The sequence below is a fragment of the Chironomus tepperi genome, unplaced genomic scaffold (assembly GCF_022539635.2).
Source record: "Chironomus tepperi strain 1889 unplaced genomic scaffold, CSIRO-AGI_Ctep_v1 contig_93, whole genome shotgun sequence".
Classification (NCBI taxonomy): Eukaryota; Metazoa; Arthropoda; class Insecta; order Diptera; family Chironomidae; genus Chironomus; species Chironomus tepperi.
The window spans coordinates 221,266-235,650 of record NW_027226215.1 but is presented as its reverse complement, the minus strand read 5'-3'; the positions used below and the strand labels follow the sequence as shown (position 1 = coordinate 235,650).

Here is a 14,385-nt window from a genome sequence, read left to right as displayed (position 1 = left end):
GGGGGGATGGTGGAACGTAGGCGCTGTTTTTGGTAGGTCGGTACTGGAATCAGTGAGGCTTATGGACTAAAATCATCAAAATTCAAATTGAATTCAATTTTTGCTACAAAATCCTCGAATTTTGTCAAAACAGGGGGTTTTGACCCCCCATTCCCCTCCCTCCACTGGATACGCTGGACCAACTCCTCTTCATGATCACTACTTAAATTCCACATCCCATCCAGACAACTAAACATCCAACAGACACCAAAGAATCCAAATCAATGCTAATAACTAAGATGATACAGACAGTTATGCCACTAGGTATGTATCATGACTACATCGGCGAACATTTTCATGCGATTATCAATTTACCAAAGCGTATGATGGTGAATGCTTCGATGCATCCGACCTTTCTCACCAACTAAATTAATTTTTTTTTTTTATGTTGCTGCTCATATCTATGTACAGACTGAAAATTTATTCGGTGTGAGGACGTTCCATGTGATCGTCAACAGTGGAATCTCATTATAAAGATAATAATAAACATTCAATGGCAATGATATTATGTAGTGTAGCATATCTAGCGGTGTGTTATTATGTATGAGCTCATAATCAGGTTAAGCTTTTATGGGTTTTGTGTGGTGTAATAAGTAATGCTTGAGATAATGAGGTAGAGTTGGAGGATTTGAAGGATTTTTTAATGATTTTTTGTGGAATTTTGTGAATTTTGAAGGCCAGCTACTAGGCAGGAAAAAGTTACGTGGCGTAAAATTGACCGAAATTCCAGTCTCAGAACGGCGTTACAGTGAGTCTAGGTAACATTCGACAAAATTCAAATTAGAGTCAACTCAGTCTGGTTCTGGATTTTCGGCAATTTCTTTGACATACTACTTAATACCGTGAAGCATTCTTCGTAGAAATGGTCGAAAATCCGGCTACAGGGCAGCGTGATACCGAATTCGGATCAGATTTGATGAAATCTGGCTTTAGGGTAGAGTCAAGTCGGTCTTTTTCCGAATTTTCGGTCATTTATTCGCCATATGCATATGCAACATCCTTAGGTAGTGGAGATTCTCAAACTGTGTGTCGCAGCAGTTTATTGTTGGACGCAGCACATAGTTTGGACAACGCTGCGTTACGCTATAAGTTAACACTAACTTAGTCGTCGTCTGACACTTTTGCAGGCTTTCGTCTATCAATCTCAAATACTTACCGGACTTTACTGTTTTTTCATAATTTTTGATTAATCATCTACTTCAGGCCTGCATTTTAGATGCTCAGAATTGTAATTTTCAAGTGTTTCTATTAGTTCGTCCAAGGCATCAAGCCTGAATTTTTATCTACAGTCTTGCAGTTTTGAACGAACCCTTGATTTAAGATTGTACTACGAAAACCACTATTTGTCCTATTGCAGCTAATTCCAATCAAATTGCATGACTTCTTACCCCAAATATATATCTCTCACGTCTTCATATGTATTTTTTGTTTTTGATTAATTTCGCCAAATTAAACATTAGCAGCAGATGTTTACCGTACACAGATCTACGTAGAAAAAGAATTTAAATAATGCAGCCATTTTCTTCCTCGTTTCCTTTTTTTTATTTCAACACATGGAATATGAAAATGCTTTTTTTGCCCTAAATTGAGCATAATGATAACGACATATTATGAAATGTATGCATATTTATATTTATAATGAGCATGCTGTCCCCTTTTGTGTGATGATTCTTATGATCACGTTCTCGATGTTTTTCACATTCACCGGTTGCTAAGCTATACTGTTAAGCTACAATGAATGCGACCATCAGACTGGAATTTATTAATTTTCACCAAAAAATTAAGCTTTTAAATTTCTCCCCAAATCATGTTCATTACATCATCATAAACATGGAAACCCCTAAACCATCATGAGTGAGTGAGTGAGAGAGAAAAGCTTTTATGTAAAATGAGAAAAGAAGCCTTTTGTAAGTGAAAACACTTGTCACCATAGTAATGAATATGAATCTCTGTTTTAAAAAAATATACGGATGTATATTATATGAAAAAATTGAACCCTTCTAGCATCATCATCATCATCATCATATGTCATATGAATAGTATTATGGCCCAGCACACAGAGCAAACACAAAAAGCGAATGTTTATTATGAAAACTCATTTTAAAATTGTTAACTTTTGGGAAGTTTGCAGTGGTTGAGTGACTTGCATGTCTTAAAATTTGGTAAGATTGAGATTTGTACTTAAAGGACTGACTATAATTCAAGAACTAGATCGAGAAGGGAGCTGAGATCAAAACAGAGAACGGGAGGAAGACAAAGATTGAGACTGAGACCGGAAATGAGATCGAGACAGAACGGGACTGATACCGAGACACAACAAGACTAAGACCAAGACAGAACGGGGGCTAAGACTGAGTCCGGAACTGAGATTGAGACCGAGACTGATATCGAAACCGTGACTGAGACCGAAGCTACAACGGAATTCCTTGTTCTCTCGTTCTCGACAAATCTCAAGAAATTAATGCTGAAAACCATAAGGCTTAAAAAAGTCGGAAAATAGTGTATCTATGCCAGCATGACTCTAACATGGGACCAGTGTATGACGAATCTAACTCGAAGCCAGAATGAAATCAACCGAAGCCATTGACACACGTTTCATCCGGATGAAAGATTTGTATGAATCGGATGAAAGCGGATGAAGAGTGTCATTGCCTTGCATCAACCTGAACATACTTACTTACTTACTTCCTTGGCGAAGGCGCACGGGGGCCCATTGCCGCATTTAGAATTCGTCGAAAGCTGGATCTGTCCTTAGATAACTTTTTACCTGAACATACTATTTTCCATATTTGCATGGCATGTGCCATTCGGGAGTAATAAAAGATGAAGGATAAACTTATTTATTTACTTCGTTTGCCATAAAGATCAAACATGATCCATTGCTTCCCTCAAATGTCGCCTGAAAGCTGAGTCTATCGCTGATTTCTGCTTGCCAGTTTTAAATAGCAATTGCAATACTGTTTCAATCAACAGCTTACTTTGTTAGTTTCTTTGGCCATCCACGTGATCTTTTGCTGTCTCCAAAGTCAGAGTTAAATACCTTATGTAGTGAAGCTTCCAGTAATTGAGTATAGAAATTCATGCTTAGATGAGGAAGCTAAGAAAATATGATCGATTCCCATAGAATCCTACTTTATATACCCAAATTACACATTTAACATTCTAGGAAGGCACATTGTGTAGAAAAGGCGAATAATGTGTTATGAATTTACCGTGGGGCAAAATTCTACTGAATCCGAAATTTAAAGAGTGCACCTGCACATAATAAATCCAACATATAACTCCAACTTCCCACTAGTAACCAACATGAATGTGAGTAACAACACGAAAAGCTTTTTCCGCATACTTTTTTACTGCCAGAAAAAAGGGTTTGCTTGTCTGACGATGATGCCAAAAAGAAGTAGACAAATCAAGTTATTACACCATCGCATACGCATGTATTGAATCAAATTACATCAACATTATGGTGTAGTTATACAGCATACGTAGTAAGGAATAGAAAAAGATGAGGAAGCATGAAGATGATGCTACTCAATAATAATATTTCTCCATACCTAAGAGCGTATGCATGTAAAATAAGAAGGGCTACAAAAAAAATGTTTTTGCGTTTTCACCCAGGAGCATTTTAACGCCAAATTTGGTACTACTTGATATGACATGACATAAAAGGATTCTCACAATTGTGAGTTAAGTTGAGTCATGTCGTGTGTGTGTGTGTGTGTGTGTAAGGAACAACAACCATATATATGCGTAGATGTCATGACATACACAAGAAGAAATGAATAAAAGAAAAAAACTAAAGTGGCGTTGAAAGGAGTAAATTGGAAAGGTTAAAAGCATGAAAAATATATATTTTTTATATCCCCCGTACCTACCCCCACCTCTAACCCCATCTCTCATATTTCCATCATGAATAATTCATAATACTTATTCTCTATCGTCTTAAATGTGTATCGTACCTTATATATACATTTTTTTTTGTTCATCCCATTCAACAACGTCTTTTTCGTCATATTCACATGCTATATATGAGCATATTTATATCCTCTGAAGATACACACGAAAGCTTCTCTTATTCTTTTTACAAACGCACATTCTATTTGTATGACGAAGATGCTTTAGGGGAAATAAGAATGGGAAAAAAAACTAAAAAAATCTGAAGCTAAACAAACAGTTCTCATGTTAAAAATGCGATATTGTATGTTGCACGTACATGCTATGCCTTTTTTATTTACACTTTACGGATGGGAATTTTCTAGTCTATTTGAGAATTATTTAAGAGAGCTTTAACGTTTGATGATGAAGAATTGTTGAAACATTTTATGATTTTTTGAAGTTTTTTTGGAGATCATAATGAGGAAGTATATATTTAGAGGTTAAGTGGATCATTCAAGGAGGAAGGATATATCAAGGAGAGAAACGGGGGTTTAAGCCCTTCCATTTTGAAAATGTGTTCAATTTGATAGGGTTTTTGTGAAGAAATCCAAAAAGCTGCTCTAAATTTTTGGGATTCCTAAATTAAGCTCCTTCTCACTCTGAGTGCACTTATCAGTTATAGATAGGTTTGAAAACTATTAAATGCTTGGCATATCAAGGCTAACTAGATGAACGATCGACTCGTGGCTTCTTCACCTAAAATAGATATGGACAGATTTACGGGAAATCTTAATCACAATCCCAAGATAGAAAGGATAGCCATATAATATCTACATATACCAAAATAAACAGCATAATTAGGAACAAATAACGATCGCTTTGCAGTGGTAGTCGCTTGATTTAGAATCTGTCCTTTGAACGTATGGGAAGCAGTTCAATCTGTGTCTACTCTATCGCCTACCCGACAATTAATAGAGAGACCAAATATTCCAATGTTGCCGACAGCCTTTGAAGACAAGCTTTAATATAAAGATCATGTGATTCCAAATTATAACATATCCTTTGACCCATTTAACCAATGACCCAATGAGCCAATGACCCAACGATGTCAATGTTTTATATCTAAAAATCAATCTTTCCCCTACAGTTTAATTCCAAAAAATTCTTAAATCCCCAAAAAAATTTCCAGATCCTCCCATCCTGTAAATTGACTCATCCTCAAAGTGTTTCTAAACCAATTCCCCATAAAACAATTAAGCACCATCAAAATACGATCATATAAAAATTTCACATCACTTATCCAATAAAAAGTCGTCAATAAAATAAGAAGCCATTACATCCACTGTCAAATATTTCATCCTTTAATCTTCATAAAAATCAAATTTTCCACGTAATTTTCGAATTACAGCTAAAAGGACTTTTTTTTTTATTCAATAAATCCATAAAGAATCTCTTTTTATGGCACTTGAAGCTTTTAAAAGCCAAAATGAAAGCTTTCAGATTTTTTATTGTAAAAAGTAAAAGACGAGTGTAGATGGAAAAAAAAGTAATTTTTTTGAGGTAGTAATGAAAGGATTTATTGCTACAAATCCTCCATTTATCTCTTCGCATGAGGCTATACCTTTTGACAAGTTAAAAGAGAGTGGCTCTTTTTATGAAGAATAAATTCTCATGGTAAAGTGAATGTAACTTTGAATGGCGCTTTGATGAAGCCTTGAAATATTAATGGAATTGAGATTAATGGATGTAAGAGTTTTTTTGTTGTATTATTTATTAGGAAAATTTAATGTTTTTAGTGGATAATGGAAGTGGAGGGACAGGGGTGGACATAGGAAGGGTTGATTCTTTAAGCTGATTCCTCGAACAGCCCAACGAATTCGCTAGGACACTGGCTTGTCGTCGGGTAAACTGCAAAGTGCAATGCTACCCTAACTCCATCGTGACCGCTGATTTTATCCCATTTTTATAGGAATTATCCGAATCACCGCATTGTACCGCACGAGTACTATGCTGCAGCAAATTAATAATGAGATTCAATGCGGATTAAACCATTTTAAAAAGGTGAGGTAGCTTGTCATTTGGATCAGGACTACTAAGAATACTTGTAAGGTGATCATAACTACCAGACCGATCAAGCAACGGGATGCTTTAGCTCTAAGTCTTAAGTCTAAGATTCCAAGACCGAGACTGCAAAGGTATCCTTCCGAATATTGGCCTCAGTTTCGAGAACCAAGTCAGTCATTACCAGTCTAACTGAAAGTACTTAACTCTTAAATAATCCTCCTGTAAGTAGATCCAAACTCAGTTTGGACAATATTATCAAAAAATATCGAAAGTAATAACTATCAAATCTGATATAAATATGACAGCGATATCAGTTCCACTACCCTTAGTCTCTAGCCAACTATATTCATACCTCCACATAGAATACCCAAAAAAACATGCTCAGACATATTTTCATGAATAATTATCAACGTAAATATACATTTAAATGACTACATGATATTCCTTTATTGCACATATCTACTCAAAAATGCAAATCGCTTTTAAACAACCCCAAAATGCACATCCCACATGAACCATTGAATTGTAACTACTTTACAAATTCATTCATCCAAAATGTGCAATTTTTAACCTAATCCTCCACGCAAAATTGCATTTCACAGCATTAAAATCGTTCGACTGAGAATTGCACATTTCATTTCGGATGAATAGATGCATACAAAGAACTAGACACACATATACGCATCGTGAAGTGAGTATGGATAGTTCACGATGCTGTGCCATGTTTACGTCAAATGTTGATGCCTTTACTGCCGCATTTATATTTTGGTCTACAATATATTTTTTTTGTCGGATTTCCCAAAACACACATTTTTGCCTTACAACAACAATATTGCCTCATCTTTGTCCCTAGGTTGTGAATATTATATGTGTATGCCCTCATTCATTTTGAATGCTGTATATCATACAGAAATAACATATTTTTTTCTGCCTTCCTTTATACTGTGCTTGGGATAAAATGATGGAAATGTTGAAACCTTTCGCTACTCAAGTGGAAAATAAAGATTTTTTTTTTGTTCTTCATTGCCATTTTATTTATGTGTGCTTTACTTCTTCTTTTCAATTCTCGCATATATACAGCTACACACCATGTGAATTGCTTCATATCACTCTCGTCTCACTCACTCATGTCATTCCTTTGATCATTTGTTTGTGTATATGAATGAATCAACGAAGTTGAAAGGAAAATTGCTTTAGATCTGCGAATTTGTTTAATTGATGGAAGTAATAGTTTCGAGAATTGCTACGGATTAGGACACTTAATACAAATAATTGAGTTATTAAATTTGTATCGTTTAATGAAGCATGATGAGAATGTAAAGCTAAGCGATGTCTCTGCTTGCTTATGGGTTGAAAATCAAAACATATTTCCGTAAATGCGGTTGTTTACTGACCAATTTATGTCAATGTTATTGATACAATATAGTGGTTGTATTTGCCGTTTGCGTGATTTTGTGTTGTTCTAATATTGACATTTATAAACTACATTACTTATGAACTGTGGACTGAATGCTTTTCTAGTGTGAAGTGTTCATGGTAGTTCATCGTTTGGAGTTAATGGAAGAAGTTGGCCTTTACGAGATCGTACTCAAATATTGCCATTAATATTATAGGTTTTTAAACAGTTCTAGTTTGATTTGATCATGACGTGTTGTTGCTACAGATTCCTATCCTATATCATATACTGCTGCACTCCTAATTCTAATGAATGTTCATAAAAGAAGTTAGACAATGCTACATTTCTTGATTTATAATTCTAGAAACTAATGTCATTCATAGTTCTTGTTTCTATCTTGTGAGGGTCAACATACTTACTTACTGTAACAATGCACCAATGTGGGGTTTAGAATAAAATGGAAAATGGTGTAACAAAGCTTTTGTATCAGTCCAAATAATGTCATTCTTTTAGGTATTATTCCTATAATAGTATTTGACCAATATAGCCGTATTTCTTCTAAAGGTTGAGTGATTTTATCTGACAGAATAAGTATAATTCTGTAATAGTTCAACTATCTTAATTTCCTCATCTGTTTCAAACTGTATTGATTTTGACTTGTTGACTCTTTTTGTACTTTTTTTTGTAAAAGCTTATCATTAGACGGCATTAGAGGCCAATACATTTGATCTATTATCATTCGATAATTAGCCAAGTTAGACACCCAAAGCTCTTAAGAGTAGATTATGCTGTGAGCACACTCGCGAGCATGCTTAACTAGTATATTTAAGTACAGTAAACTCTTGAAAGCTTGCTCTTTGCCTGTTAGGGGTTCAAAAAAATGGGCTCATTCTATTCTTACTGACTTGATAGGCCATTTCAACGATTCTACAATGTCTCCTAAAACCACCAGCATCAAGTCCATGACAACTGACTTCAAGATATTAAAATAGAATTAAAAATCATTCATAGACGTCATGCATTTCATCTATAATATTTTTTTTTCAATTTAATTCACATAAATTTAATCTCAATTTCATTATTCCAATGTCTATATATGTAGCACATCGTATTCAGAATAATTTCAACAGACAACATCCATAACATCTCCATACATTTGTATTTATGTAGAGATTTATGAAAAAAAGATGAGTGAATGAGAATGAAGAAAGGAACAAAAATATAAAAAAATCCAGAGAGCAGAATTAAGTCTGCTCGTAATGAATAATGTTGATGATTGGTTAATGTACGTACATTTTACATCATCATGAGCTCACATTATATTATATCATGTAATATATTTTTATGTTGTTCATGTATCTTCATATTTATGATGAGATTTGAATTATTAATAAGAGCTTTTGTGTGTTGAATATTTTCCATTGCCTCTATATCCCCCCCTTTCTTTTTGTGCCTCTACTATTGTTCATAAATATTGAAATTTTTTATTTTTCAAGCCTTTGTTATTTTTTAATTCATGGAACAAAATATATATAAGGTATTGTGGATGTTGTGCGAAAATTTAATGAAAATATATGTGCGACATGGCAATGTAAATTCATTTTAACGTGATAAAAATTCAGACTGAACAAATTATCAGCTGTATGTTGAGGATCAGGAAATGATTAAACAAAAATTAATTGAATGAAAACATTATGTGATATAAGTCGTGCTTGTTTATTGACAGTTGAGGATGGATGGAGTTTAAGTCAGGGGTGTATTTAGGGATGACTAATAATGAAAAGGATGAATGATTATTAGAGCTCGAAATCTACTCGGATTGTGTATGGAAAAGTCGATTAGTGCCAACTGGGCTCCATACAAATTTCAAGTCAGCTTCGAGCTCTGCTTGTAACATAGTCATATTATGAACACATCATACTTACTTACTTACTTCGCTGGTCGTACAGATCAAGTGTGATCCATGTCCTCCCTTAGTCGGTTCCTGAAGTTGGCTCTATCGCTGGCTACCGCTTGCCAATTACCAATTCCAAGTGTGACACTATCTTTATCGATAGCTTACTTCCATGAGTTCTTTAGTCGTTCGAAGTTTAGGGACAATTCGTCCTCTGTTTTGAACACTTACTGCTTTTTGAATTAGTTCCTTGGCCTGGGCGCACTTGGGCCCATTGCCGCGCGGAGAGAACGTCTAAAGCTGGCTCTATCCTTCAAGAAGATCTTCAAATTTGGAATGTTAAGGACTTGAACGTCATTTTTGATACACTCAATTCAGGAATTCTTTCGTGTTTAGGACACAATTCTTCAATTTTCTAGCGTTTTTCGATACAAAAATCCCGAAACCCCCTAAATTTCTATAGTTTCAAAGTTATTGGCTACATCCCTAACAAGCCCTTAGCAAGCAGGTGGTAAGTAAGCAAAGCAGCATCCTTAAAGAAGGAATTTTAGTTAAATTTTCAAGCTTATAGTAATTATAACCACTCATTCTTGCAAATTTCAGCATAAATGAGCCTCCAACTTTACAAACCGTTTACTTATTGCCTCGCTTGAAACACATTGTAAGAAAATCATTTTTAGAAACCCCTTTTCCCCATACAAAGCTAATGCAGTAAGTAAATGGCTCCTTAAATCCTCTTGCAACGTCAATGTCCCTCTTCCCAATCATTCTCACCTAGACACAAAGCAGATTGTATAAAATCTAAAATTAAAATCACGCACAGCAAAACTTTTCATCTCGAATGTCCAAAGCTCATTCTCAATTCATTGTCGTCAATAAATTATAAATGCTCTATAGATATTATTTTTCAATTGATAAAAAATGCAATAAGTTTAAAAAATTCATATCGTGCAATATTTCTTTCTATTAAATTCATATCTTTCATTCCTTTCGATCCATTTTCATCGCAATTTCTCAAAAAGATTTTCTTTTCTCTTGTTCCATTGGATGAAATATGAAGCAAGAAATCAATTCTCTTTCTCTGTGATTTTTCATTCTCTTTTAATATGCTCAAGATAAATAAATTGAAAAAATTTATGGGTCTTTAGTTATGAGATTGTCAACTTCCGCGCTGGATTGGGTTGGCAACAAAGGTATTTCCCTCACACCAGAGTTGGCAGGACTCTTGGAGTCGGATTCCACAGGAATTCTAGAGACGGACCTCACTGGAATCCTTTGAGTCAAACTCTATCATGGAGACCTGCCAACTCTGCTTCACACTGACAGATGCAGGGAATCATATGACCTCATATTTTGGACTCTACTCAATATAGCGAGTTGTTCAAACTGTGAATTTTTTAAGAAATGCCAAGAACAGTATGCCGTATGCACTTTCGATCGTGGCTTATCACAGAAGTGTGCCACAAAAAAAATTGGACAAAACTGTAATAAAATGCCCAACAAAGCCTAGAAACTAGCCGAGGGAACACAAGGTTGAGACAGAACAGTTCAGAGTTGATTCTAATTCTCCTTCCAACAACTCTGAAATTCCCTCAAATCTTATCGAAATAATCAGATTAGGTCTGTATATAATACAGTTAGATTCCAATATCTTATCGTAAACAATTCGAAAGCCACTTGAAATTCAATTAAATTATTTGTTAGTTTATTTTTGGACGTTCAACCGATCGGAAATGTTTGGGAAAGTGACATTTTTGATTCTCGCTTTGGCGACTTTTGCCCAATGCGATAATCGATTCGTGTTTATTTTTTACTTTAAGTAAGTTCTAGATTTCTTCCATAAATGCAGGCTTGGAACCAAAAATGTAAGCCTGCAGCCTTGTACTAAGCTTATGGCATAGCCCAAACCTATAGATCTGATTAACTAAAATGTCGAAAATGTTTCTAGATCAAAACTCAATTTTTCAAAGCCTAGAGCCTGTAAACACTAATCTGACATTAATTCAATCCATTCTTTCCAGTGGCGGAATAGCTGAATACACAACATCAACCTTACCAATGATGATAGGACATCCTCAATTCGCAAGAAATGGTGAAAGCATAATGTTCCATTATAATAATGATCATTCTTTAAGTACACCTGAAGTTCGTGAAGTAATTCAAGCTTATGAAGCCAATCCCAACTATAATTTCATTGTGGTTCATTATCCAGATAGCAGCGAAATTGGATCTTTGGTAATTGATTTATGGAACTGATTCTTTTTAGGATTTAGAGACTTTTTTTTGGGATGGCTGCTTGGTAGGCCTTATATTGTCACCATATCACCTGAGGCAATAGGCAAGGGCTAGCCCGAGCAGCCATTCCTAATTTCCCTTCATAATACATCTGATAAAATCAGCTTCCATCCTAAATTCCTCAATCTATTGATAATTCCCTTAAAAACCTTTTAGAGTGCCGGAGGACTTGGCGATTCCATTGGAGATGCATTGATCGGCCTATTCAATAACGGCTACAATTCAGGATTCATGAATTTGATTGGATTTTCCCTCGGAGCACAAATCATGGCTAGAGCATCACGTCGAGTCCAAGACCGTTCAAATCGTAGACATATTATTGGAAGATTGACAGGCTTAGATCCATTTGACCTGGGAGCAATTAGCAGTGTAACTGTCGGACGTTTAAGTTCAGCAGATGCACAACTTGTCGAAAGTGTTCATACCGAAGGTGAACGTATTGGTGATCACGAATCACGAGGACATGTTGCATTTTTCGTCAACGGAGGCTTAACTCAACCATTCTGTACTGATGCATTGCCTGGAAATCGAGCAGAATGCAGTCACATTTTTGCATTGACAGTTTGGGCAGAGTCTGTAAGATCAGCAACTCCAATCTTTCCAGCTTTAGAATGCTCGTCATGGAGCAGATACCTTGGTGGTGAATGTAATCAGAATAGTGTAACTAATCTTGGAAGAGTGTCAAGTAACTTGATATTGAGAGGAAGCTTCTTTTTGAGAACTAATCAGGTTTCACCATTTTCGAGGAATACGCCATTTCCCTAGGGTTTGAGGATTGACTGCATTGTACTTTTGGAACCTGAATTGATAATAAATGAAGTTCTTATTAAAGCTTACTATGATTTAACTAGAGTATCGGGAGCGCCCGTGGCATCCAATTTCAGAATTTTTAGCTTCACACGACTTCACAATATGGATTTACATGGCACATAACTTCACATGACACCCCAATTTTCAGCTTCACATGGCTTCACAAAATAGCTTCACATGGCTTCCGTTCTTGTATCAGCAAAGGAATTGGGTGTTCATAATATAGTTATCCAAATTAAAAAGTGCTTACCTAATTACACCTGGAAGTTTATTTTAATAAATTTAAGAATCTGGTCTCTCTTTCCTTTGACTGTCTTCCTAGAAAAGAGAAATCTTTGAAAAGAAAACAGCAAAGAATCGTCTTTCATCAAACGGAATCAAATTAATTTAAGTTTTTTTTTTATGGGATTTCAAAAAGGAATTTCCCAATGGTGGCGGAGAGAAAAGTTTAGGGCCTTATACTTAGAACTAAGGGCCTTATACTTAGAACAAACGTAGAACTCAAGTACTAAATTTATAGAACAAAATGTTTGAATTTTTAAATACCGTTTTTTAATGAAATGAAAATATTAAATTAATGCTGTTTTTCCAATTATAAAAGTTGCAATCGAAATGGACACTGTTTATTTAGTCGTCACTGTCATCCAATTCATAAAAGAAATGAATTTGCGTCACGAAATAACTGAATTTATTTATCTTCAAAATAACGGTCAAAAATATTTTAAAATCCAAAAAATTTGATGTAAATTTGTAACAAGTTTCTTTTCAAAAAATATTTGTTGTAACGTTGACTTCTCTATCCGCCACCATTGGGGAATTTCAATTTCCTCATGAAAAAGTTTTCACCTATTTTTATACATGATGCTTTCTCTTTTTTATTTCATTTAGTACGTGGCAGCATTATGCATTCAAATTGTTCATTATAATGAGCTTATTGCATACATTACGTATTATGAATACATGAACAACTTTTCATTATTAATTTTTTATATTCACACCGTTTTCACGTGTGAATGTATTGAATTTGTTCAGATTGAAAAATCAGTTTTTTATATTTTTCAGCAAAACTAAGCATAATGGCAAGTTTTGTTCTATGGAAAAAAGTTTGTGCCTGGAATTCCTCACCATAATCAAAAAACAGATTTGAAATTGGTTGAGGCATTGCTGAAAAATTCGAAAAATTCGCTTTCTGTAAGCAAGCAAACAAACAAGTTAATCAGCAAGAAATCTCAATAACGAGACATCGTAGAGACTTCTAGTTTTTTGCAATCGATCCGTATTACTCTATAGAAGAGCTGATTAGTTTTTGGGCATGGCAGGAACAGCCGTTGCTTCTAAAAAAGCAAAAAACTTTCGTTTTCATACAAAATTTCAAAATCAATGTTTTCTATGATTTTTTGAAACTTTGAACATTGCATGAAAATTGATTCTGCAAATATGTGCCTACCCGCGTGAGCCTGATTCCTCAAACATTTGCCAAGCGAAGCTTGGCCTACCCGCTGGAGCCTGACTCCTCAAACATTAGTCAAGCGAAGCTTGGCCTACCCGCTGGAGCCTGATCCCTCAAACATGTGCCAAGCGAAGCTTGGCCTACCCGCTGCAGCTTGATCCCTCAAACATTAGCCAAGCGAAGCTTGGCCTACCCGCTGGAGCTTGATCCCTCAAACATTTGCCAAGCGAAGCTTGGCCTACCCGCTGCAGCTTGATCCCTCATACATTTGCCAAGCGAAGCTTGGCCTACCCGCTGGAGCCTGATCCCTCAAACATGTGCCAAGCGAAGCTTGGCCTACCCGCTGCAGCTTGATCCCTCAAACATTAGCCAAGCGAAGCTTGGCCTACCCGCTGGAGCTTGATCCCTCAAACATTAGCCAAGCGAAGCTTGGCCTACCCGCTGGAGCTTGATCCCTCAAACATTTGCCAAGCGAAGCTTGGCCTACCCGCTGGAGCTTGATCCCTCAAACATTAGCCAAGCGAAGCTTGGCCTACCCGCTGGAGCTTGATCCCTCAAACA

At 35.7% G+C, this 14,385-nt stretch overlaps 1 protein-coding gene across 1 annotated transcript; it reads left to right on the top strand.

The window, feature by feature from the left end:
• The first annotated feature begins 10,983 nt into the window (after nt 1-10,983).
• On the top strand, nt 10,984-12,400 carry LOC139086955 (pancreatic triacylglycerol lipase-like). The gene is made up of 3 exons (XM_070635619.1): nt 10,984-11,088; nt 11,291-11,504; nt 11,721-12,400. Exons 1-3 carry the CDS (start codon nt 11,003-11,005, stop codon nt 12,327-12,329), a joined length of 909 nt encoding a protein of 302 aa, XP_070491720.1. The 5' UTR covers nt 10,984-11,002; the 3' UTR covers nt 12,330-12,400.
• The last annotated feature ends 1,985 nt before the right edge of the window (nt 12,401-14,385 follow it).